The sequence below is a fragment of the Anneissia japonica genome, unplaced genomic scaffold, assembly GCF_011630105.1.
Source record: "Anneissia japonica isolate Jap-2015-1 unplaced genomic scaffold, ASM1163010v1 scaffold287835_len3118868_cov185, whole genome shotgun sequence".
Taxonomy (NCBI): domain Eukaryota; kingdom Metazoa; phylum Echinodermata; class Crinoidea; order Comatulida; family Comatulidae; genus Anneissia; species Anneissia japonica.
Genome location: NW_022737223.1, coordinates 3009591 through 3020287, shown reverse-complemented (window position 1 = coordinate 3020287; position 10697 = coordinate 3009591). Strand labels below are relative to the sequence as shown.

Below are 10697 nucleotides of genomic sequence, written 5' to 3'. Positions count from 1 at the left end.
GTATTAGGCCTATGCATATGCACATGCATTTTCTTAGATTTGCCAATATAAATAAGTATTATCAAACAATCATTCAATCAATCGTTTCAGGGTGGGTCCATGAGACACGGGTCTATCCCAACCACAAAAAATAAAGAAGAAAGAGAGAAGAAAGAAAGAAGGGAGCATGAGATCACTGTAGGCTTACTCCAAAACAACCTATTTTTTTAATGTCTGTTGTCTCCACCATTTCTAAACAAAATTCTTTCTCTATATCTGTCCCCCTTATGGGTGGATGGACATATTCAGTGTAAACACCAAGGATAACCCACAAAAGTCAGAAGAATACTTGTTTCCAGTGAGGTCCTTCTGGTGGTGATTGGGCACCACATCGGCAGTGGCCTAACGATGGGCCCGGGGCCCTGTGGCTTTCTGAGACCGGAGGCCCCTTTTTGATCCGGTCACGACTTTGATCGTGGGAATTTAAATTTGCTTGTGTTTCTAATATTTGGCATTGTGTTCTAAATTGCTTTTAACAACGAACTAAATTATATATCATTTGCAGATTTAGGTATTCAAAATAGAGGGAATGTGGGTAGGGAGGGACTTTCACACACCTATGCCACCTCAGCCCCAGCACGGTTGGGGCTAAGGTAAGATCATTTATAAATACGGCACCTCAAAGTAGCCGGAAATGGCACTCATAAATTTAAAATGCGAGTATAATTTCCATTTTTAAAACAATTGGAAAATTTAAAGGGGCCCCATTAAACCTTCACGGGATATACTATGATATATGTCTTACAGTTGATCTCAGAGACACATTATGCCGTTATGTATCAACAAAGCCCTTTTGGGTAAGGGTGCCCGAGCAAGGACCCTATGGGTTGGGGCACCTTTGGGGCCCTAGGTGACGGGGGCCCTGCGGACCACCGCATAAGAGCGCGTAGTCTTTACACCACTGTACATCGGGAAACAATTTCCTACTCATTTCCAATTAGTATACTGCGTTCTTTAACGTGCACACAGGCCATAATACACACGGGGCCAACAGGTTAAATGTCTCATCTGAAAGACGATGCGCTATCGTAACTTGCATTTCAGCCCTCCAACTGAAATACAAGAAAGAGCAGTGATAGGAATTCAATACACCACCTCCTTCCTAAAGCCCCTTCCAATTTCCATCTTAGAAAACTTAAAGAATTTATCCTCCAAAAGGCTGAATAGGACTCCCTGTACAGGCGAATGCTTTGTTGATTTTTAAGTCAGTAATTAAAATAACTATAATAATCTCACTACAATAATTATAATTACAATAAAAATAATAATAATAATAATCATAATAATAATAATAATAATAATAATAATTTTAATATTGGTTGCCATTTTGCTCTTTGAACCTGTTTCCTTTTGCTGTTATTGTGATGTGGGTCTATTTGTTGAAAAATGTTTAAATGTTGATTGTTTAGATTTTTCTGCTTGGGCCCTTTACTTTTGTAAAATTCAACCCATTTTGAGTGATGCAATAAAGAATGATTTGATTTTATTTGAATTGGAGACCTAGAGATCCCCACGTTTTAGTGCACACAGAGGCTACCACCAGTTTTATAGGCAACTGAACTAAGCTGCTTTGCTACCTGGTTATAAATTTATAAGGTACCACTCCAATATTTAATAATAGGCTCTATTACAGTAACACTATTAAAATTCGCCATAATATACTGTATTGTACAGTAAGCCTACGACTTATGGATCACTTTTTCTTCAGGTCATCTAATAGGCTTGAAAATATCAATATAAAGATGTTTGAGTAACAAAATTCATTGATTGTTTTTAATAAAGTGTCACTTTAATACCAAAAAATATGTTGCTCTGAAACATGATAAGGCCAATCTGAATAAAATGACCCGAACGTCCTTTAAGGTCCAATTGATGATGTTGCAGGCATTTATCATCCGAATATCCGAATTATTAGTAGGCCTTTAATGTATACATTATTTTAATCGATGCATGCTATGTATAATATTTAATAATAGGCCTACTATGATGGATAACCATGTATTTTATTCTTTATTTACTGACATGTTTAAAGTCGGAAGCGGATTTTAAGGTGGGTAGTTGTGCAAAATTAAAAGAAAATATTTTGTCAAAAGTGTTGTATTATTAGATTGCACGGTAGTAGTAAGTGGGGGCCCATCGCCTATCCGGGACTCATTTGGACATGGAGGAATTAGTATTAGCGTTTCCCTAGAAAGCACACAGGCATAATTCATGGTCAAACCTCCATAGTGGGGCATCCAGGGGCATAGTTCAAAGAACCCCTTCTAATAAATCTGCCAAATATTGTATTTGAAAATGTTACGTATTGTTAAGGCATTGTAGGAGAGTGCTGAGTATCAGTGTTACTGTAAGTATAAGTAGTGGCCTCTCCAGGGCCCATTTGGACTCACCCAGAAAGCACATGCGTTACTTAAGGCTTGGTAATGTGTTCGGTAGTAGTAGGAACGCCCCCCCCCCACCCTCTGAGAGCTCACAAGTTACGCAAATGGGTCATGTTTATTTTAATATAATATGCCATAATTGGACTTTATGGGACAATACATGAAACACTACACCGTTTCTGATATATAAACTGCAATACATTATTCAGCATCGGAAAAGCTTTCCAACAATACCAAACACGACTACTTTTTGGTGAGTTTATATTTATTCTTATTTTATACACATTTTAAGTATATTTTGCGGTTATTTTAAAACAAATAAACACCTATTTTTGAATTATGTTCCATTCTGGCATGAGTGACAGTAGTTTTTATATGTCTCGTTTGTTTCCTGTATAGAAATTATGATTTTAGACACCAACATCATATCTATAGCTTATTTAGTTTCAATTATATGCACATTTTAGATAAATTTGGCGGCCATTTCGAAAAATGGCCGCCATTTGTATACCAGGTGAAAAATCAAGTGTCAACAGGGCTTAGGGTGACCAGGACGGATTAATTAGGATATCTGGCTATGTTGACTGCTTCTAACCTTCCACTCCCCTAACTTGATTTCTAGGCCTCTTTTTTGATTTTTTTTCTAGTCTAAACAAATATCAGGTGCATTACTCATCAGGCCTATATTGAGATCACCCTTCAAAATAATAGCTTGATAGAGATGGCTATCAGGAAAGACCTTATCCATACTTGCTTCAAGCTTGAATTAGTACATTACACATTTTTATTTTAAAATTATACACTGTCTCTAAATAAATAAGGTTTGAACAAAATAACATACTTCTCCTTTGTCAATCTGAAATGCTTTATCTGGTGCCTGTTTATGATAGAACCACACATCTTCTGTAGGGTCTTCACCTGGCATACCATAATCAAACTTTATTTCCTAAAACAAACAATATTGTAATATTAGCAAAAAATTCCTTCAGGTAATGCTTTTTTTTCATAAATTTCATTTTTAATAAATAAATAAATTTAATGTATAAATCGCAATTGTAAATATATTTATTTAATTTATTTTTGTTAAGGAAGACCTTTTTAGAATTTTATGAATTCTACATATTGTTTTTCTTGTTGATTTACATGGAAATATATTATATTTAGAAATAATAATTCTTATGTAGTGTTACAACACTACAGCCTATGTCAACCAACTGCCTTGTTTTTTATTCATCTGCCCCAAACCTCATTTAATTTCTGTGTGTGTGTGTGTGTCCATACAGTAAAATGTTCCAAAAGAAGGATAAAAAATGGTTTGGTGATAATGGGCACACAAGAGTGGGTGGAAGCGCAGTGCTACTAAAAGATGTAACGCCACTCAAAATAACCCCCAAAAACAAAACAAGTTTGTAAAAAAAAACTTCCATTTTTTGTGCCTATACAGTAAAACGTTCCAAAAGTTGCAAGATTTTTTTTGGCGATAATGTGCACACAAGATTGGCCAGAAACGCAGTGCTACTAAAAGAAGCACCCAACCAAAGCACCCTGGTGCCCATGCGTCAAACTAGACTTGGAATTAACTTTCACAGTAAAGCAAACAATACGGAGATGATTCAACATTATTTTTGCACTTTTTAATGAAAGATAATGCATTATTAAAATGTTACGTGGGATTTAAAATATCTTTTAAAATAATGTAATTAATAGCTAATGTTGCTGCAACAATAATGCATTGATCCCGGAAAAATGGAACAGACAATTTTATAAATGTACAGTATTCAATTATTAATTACTAAATTTTAACATAAAAATCAATACATAAACAATTAATTTAAACAAACTTTTGAATAAACTATTCAAATATTCAAACAGCAAATATTATTTTAATATAACAATCTAACAAACGCAAAATACCCAATAGTACAGATCAACTAGGATTAAACTAAAAGTGCTGACCAAATGTAATTAGTGAATGCATTAGAATTCCAACGGCCAAGTAACCTTATCTGTGCATCTGTAAGATTTTGTTGGGCTGCATATGTTGACCATGAAAATTATGGCCTTTAAAGTTACTCGCGAAAATCCCCCTTCGGCGGCCTTTTGCGAGGCTGTGAGCAGCGGTGAGTACTTGGGCGGGACCAGATATTTGCAGCAGGGGGTGCAGAAAGAAGGAAACTCCTGTATAAATAACGTAAGTATAAATGACTTGGTTGGGGAACCGTCTTCTGTCTTCTCACCATCCCATCTTTTGAGAGACAATATTAGAGTGGAAATTATTCTCATAAATGACCCCCACTCCTAAAGAAAAAAAAGCTGCTGACTATTTGCCTAACATCTGTACAATTTTTTGCCAGCTCAAAAGCACTCTAACATGTTAAGGTGGTAGGGGAGGTCCTAACGTCGACGGTCATCACCCCTATGGACCAGGAGTATAATTTAAATCCCCGTTCCACAACCTTTTTAGCCCACGACCCAAATTATATGTCAAGCACTCTGATGCGACCCATCGAACCCAAAGTCAATACAACGTCCGTCGTAAGTTATCAAATTTTTCAACGAGTTAAAGACTTTTAAAAATTAATGATTAACAAACATTTTATTATAAATTCCTAGTGCTGCCAGAGATTTATGGGTTATGCGAAGACATATTAGACACATTAAATTTCGTTTGACTGTTTTAAGCAATCCACCGATTCTTAAGTTAAAGGTTTTTTTACTGTCACGTAAAATACATGAAATTCTTCTTCCAAGGTTTAACATACATATAGATATAAATATCCGAAGGATATATTGTTTTTGAAAATCCTAGGAGACAATAATTTACGAGTACTTCGGACAAAAGTATTATTTACAATGTTCACAATCTAAAATTTTAATGAGAATATATTTTGCTGTATTCTTTTTTGCTGGTAAAAATTAAAGGATTTTTTTGTAGAAACGTCTCAGATCAGTGAAAACTATACTTCCATTTGTTTTGATTGTTTTAAGTGAGCTATTCAATTTTTTATTTTTAATTGGGTATTTAAGGTTTTCCTGATTCTGTTGGCAGACAGACTTTAGTAAACAGTACGTCATTACAGTGTATAGAATGTCGTCGGTTTGGTAAAATGAATGCTTATATTACTCAAATATTATTATTATTATTAGTAGTAGTAGTAGTAGTAGTAGTAGTACATGTTTGTAGGCTAAATACTGCCATTACCTTGAATTAACTAACAAAAAGACAAAGTGAGTTGGGCAAACAATACTGCTAAGTTACATTAACAACCTTAACATTCCGAATAACAGTGTTGTAATATTGAGTGGAATAGACAATGACAGCTATTAACTTACATCAATAACCAAGTCAAGTTTCATTCTTTCTACTTCTTCCTTCACTTTTCTCAAAGAGTCCTTTAAAAAAATTTAAACAAATTTGGTACGTTGAGGCAACTTACACAACCAAACCTTTTTTTTTTTAATCAACTTGAATTGTGTGTTATTACTGTACCATCTCTTGAGGTTTGAGTTTAGCAAACAAGTTAATTTTTTTTTTTTTTTTGTTAAACATGCATATAATTTTTATTTAGAGAAACATACAGTAGTCCTAAAATAACTGCCCAATGGAACGGACCTTGATTACAAGGAATACCACGAAAAGTTACCTGATTTCCACCTAGGACCAGTAAATCAATTAACCGCACAATTAAGCAAAAAGAATAACAAAAACAAAAACCTAGAAAGCTACCAGAAAATCGTTAAAAAGTAAATCTATGAAATCATTGTTAAAATACTATTTACGTCAATAAACATTTTATAAATATTACTATTATTATCATCAATATATTAACAATTGATTACATTACAATTAAGTATCACAACACCTAAAAAACATTTTATGATGTGCCTTAAGCATGTTCTGATGATTAGTACTTACAGCATTAATTGGTTTACCATCCTTACGACTTAATTTACCAATGTATCTATATAAATTCTTCCTTTCCAGTACGTTGGTAATGATGCGACGAGATTTCGCTAACTTTATATCAGTTGAGTCCAACAACTCATACAGAATATTATCTGTCAGATTGGTATAGGCCACCATATCATCTATAGCCTCAGACATTTTTAACTTTTTACTAAAATAGTAGAAAATATTTGAAATGTAAAGTAAAAAAAGCGAAGTGTGTTTTCCCTCTTATTGTTCAGGGCAATATTCCCAGCACCACACCAAATTCATTATAAATCTGTCCATCAACTTCTATTTACCCATGTCACCAGTATCCGTCTTAGTGGTGGCATCAGGATTTGCTAGACAGTGGGAGAGGGAGGGGTACGATGTCTCCAACTGGAAAACTGATTTCCCCGACGAGAGCTTAAGTGGCTGGTTAGACCTGACCCCCTCTTAGAGGGGGTCAGGCAGTAACTCCAATAATTTAGGGATTTTCAATGCTTATTTTTTTAATCTTTCTTTTTCTTCGACCAAATTTAGTTGGCTGATGTAACACTGCACCAAACTGTTCACACATATCTCTATTGTTTAAATAAATTACGATTCTTATGTATGTGCTAAAAACATTATTTTATCATAATTATTTGGTTAGCATGTGTTATTTCTACACTGCATCACCACCACAACTAATAATATATTACCAGTAGAGTTTATTACTATTATACCATTGCCACCACCGTCACCATCACTTCATCATCTCTTCCCTAATTGTTACACCATTTCACAATGATTTATTGCAAACTTTGTGCTGAATTAACGTAACTTGCATTATCTTACCTTCCTTTGCCTGTTATTTGATAATGTTCATTAGCAAGCACTAGTGCCTCTGTGATCCTGAAAATTATAATATTACCTTTTCGTTACTTGGAATAAAATTTTATACAAGAGATATTCACTGCGCCAACAGTACAGTTATAATATTTCTGACTGTGGTATCTAAAGCGTATTTTTTAGTTTATAAAAGACATTGACATATCAATTCGTAGGCACAACTTCAGCAGTGCACAGAGATTTCCGGTTATATATACCAAAATAGTCCAAAAAAGATGACTTTTGGTGGTTTTTTAGCAATATCTTTTGATCAAATAATTGGATCAATTTGTCTAAAACAGTTTATTGCAGCTGAATTAATACTCTTCTAATGTACTTTAAATCACATTTTTTAAAGTACATTGAAGTTCCATTACTTTTAAGTTTAAAATTGCTTGGTTTGTTGTATTTGCCGTGTAAAAACCTAAGTTGTGACAGAATCAAGGCCACTTCGGCGTGGTTAATTATTCATAGAACAAGAACCACTCAACCGATTCACTTGTCTAAAATGGAAAAACTAACTACAGATTTTGACCTCATATGTATTTGTACGCGCTCTTTAGTAGCGCGCTGGCATAAATTGATAAAACTGCTCTAAAAAAAACCCTGAAAACACCCTTTTTAACGCATTTTCTACCATAACTTTGGAACTGCTCATCAGATCAATTTCCTCCTTTTTTAAAATAAAAGATCTATCTTTCATCTTTCTAATGAGATGAAATGAAACGAGATAGATTTATTTTTTATCCTGTCGCTTTTCGATTAAAAGTAGGCAACTACATTGGATTTCCAGCGTAGAAAGCAGATTTTTTACCTTTCGTGGCTTATGTTAATTCACCAAATTCTAATCAGAATAACTCGCAAAGTATTTGACCAATCGGTTTCTTTCTCTCTGTAAATTGATCTTTATTCTTTCTACCATACTTGTTGTAAAAATGGTTGTGATTAGTCAATATTTAGCCCTGTCACTTTTGGAAACCAATAGAATCAAGCCTTCCAAACACCATTGACTGTATTCTATACATGCGCTTGTTTCAGCGTAATTATTTTTCTCCGGCGACTGATGCGAAGACTGGGGTGTGCCTGCTTTTTGTTTGATAAGTTAGACCCTTTCTATTGCTCTTTTTCCTTCATGAAATATATGAATGGAAAACTATGATTAGAAGATTCTCATCATGTAAATATAATTAGGTTTGCAATTATAATTTTGCTTCCCTCAAAATTCACATGTTACAGTGAAATGAATGCAAGCGTTCGCCGTTTCACTACGTAGCCTACATCACGCGCTGAACTCGCTCAGAAAACATTGAATGATACGCGCTAGAAAGCAAGAATTAATCTGTTATGTTAGGTGCTGTTTTTGGCTCTTACAAATTCATACGTTCTTTGTTAAAAAATTCACAATGATTGGTCAATTTTTTCCCTCCGTCACTTTTGACCTAAAGAAAAACTTCCAATATACAAGTTGTATTTTGTATTGTGAGATATAGGAATCAGTGAGGCGTGTCATTCACCCCGACAAGATCTTTGTAACGAGTGCACTGAACATGTAAGTTTGATCATTTTAATGATAGTAAACTGCTAGCAATATAATATCACTGCGAAGTATATTATGTCTAGATTATCGTCATCTATTTTAATATGTAATTCTAGAGTACATGAAAATAGCAATAACGATGTTAAAATTACTTAATGCCAGCGAATACACGCTGTAAGTGTAGGCTGCTTGGTGCAGGGCTGACATTGTTAACAAACTAGTCTAATTTGTTTGAGTGTACTGCAGGACATAGGGGATAAATTATTAAGCTGATGCAATCACTTAATGTTTTGATGCTATTTTATCTTAAAAAATTGATTTCAGTTACATTATTTTACAGTATTCAAGTAATAATAGTAATATATGAAAAAGGTATCTAGGCTACCAAACAGAAAATTTAAAAGGCCTATTTGTAATTTACCACTAATTAATTTAAACGATAAAATTCATGTATGTTATACAGAGTTGAAATTTTTAATTGTTGTTGATTGCTTAATATTTGGTACTAATAATTATTCAATTGAGATCTATCTAAATAAATTCTTGTTGCCAGTATATAATAAGTGTACAAATAAAAATGCAGGCCTAGCTAGTTTGATTCAGGCATGGAGTAATTGTAATTTGTAATTGTAATCATTACATTTTCAAATGTAATTGGACATAATTTGTAATTGGTTTAACAAAATGTAAATTGTAATTGTAATGTAATTGAAATTTGGAAAATGTTATTTGCAATAATGGCAATTACATTTCAAAAATGCTAAAAAAAAAAAAAAAGAAAATTTCAAAATTCTGCGAGGCCTGGTCCATCTATCTCTAATCTAGGTTACGTTTCTAATATCCTACCTACCCCCCTCCCTCCCCACCTAATTCCAAGTTCAACATCCTTAAGTAGTATATTGTCCGAGGTGGAGCTCTAAAGAAGGTGAAGTGGTCAGAATTAAATTTGTGGCCATTGGAGATTTAGACAACAAAGTGAATGATGGAGTGGAAAAGAAAGTTAGATTTCTCTCTATTCAGAGTGAATTTTAGTAATTTTTCACTATTTTAAAAATAATATTCAATCATTTAAGAGTGAATTTTCACTCGAGAAAGAGTTAGATTGGACTGGTCCCTGAAGTTACTCTTTTCGAGTGAAAATACACTTTTTTACATTAAGAGAGTATGGTATATTGGCATAATAGCATGTTTAGTTATCACAACTCATATTGTGACCAATGAAGCTGTATACACATTGTATATTAATATTTATAACAAAAAGTTTTCTAGTACTGTAAAGTTCATCAATATAAATTATTTATTTTTACTACTAATGTACCTATAATGTATGTTAGTGTATGTAACTGCATCTGCTTTTTGACATCATATCTAATTAAACTCCCCAATGTATTCTACTGCAAAATTAGATTAATTTCTTTATATCAATACTGTATTAGTGCAGTAAATGATTATACAGTAGTAGCTTAAAATAGTTATATCATTTTAGTTTCTTAATCCAGATGACACGGAACAAGGGGTGTTGCGTTATGGAGAGTAATGTGTGACTGGAAATGTCTGCCAGTTGGTTGTTACCATGCGCCAGTGATGTTGGAGTACAGCAAGATGAAACTATTTATGTAATGCATAAATAAAGTTCGGGGTTTGTCGGGTAGTAAAATGATTATTGTACATTTTAAGTGCTCCCTCCATGCATAAATGTAAGCTAAATTACGGGGAATAATGAGCGAAGATATGGTGACAACTATTACGAAGTTCCCTCTTTTCAAGAGGGGATACAAATGCTTTGTGAAAATGAGTACGCGGCGGCCCGCGGTACTCATTTTCACAAAGGAATACACTCAGCTGGTTAGCTAACAATAGGCCTATGCAAATTTACATGAACACCTGGTAAGAAAGGTGCAATCACGTTCTGTTGCCTAGCAAACGTCTGTACTGTAGC

General features: G+C 33.9%; 1 protein-coding gene across 1 annotated transcript in view; it reads right to left on the bottom strand.

Annotated features, from left to right (window-relative positions):
- LOC117117156 (deoxynucleoside triphosphate triphosphohydrolase SAMHD1-like) overlaps positions 1 to 10697 on the bottom strand; it is a 68521-nt gene that overhangs the window by 27897 nt on the left and 29927 nt on the right. The window contains exons 4-7 of the mRNA XM_033261366.1: positions 7189 to 7245; positions 6337 to 6538; positions 5754 to 5813; positions 3262 to 3366 (exon numbers count right to left, since the gene is read on the bottom strand). Of these exons, the coding sequence (XP_033117257.1) occupies positions 3262 to 3366; positions 5754 to 5813; positions 6337 to 6538; positions 7189 to 7245 (424 nt within the window). The remainder of the gene's footprint in view (positions 1 to 3261; positions 3367 to 5753; positions 5814 to 6336; positions 6539 to 7188; positions 7246 to 10697) is intronic.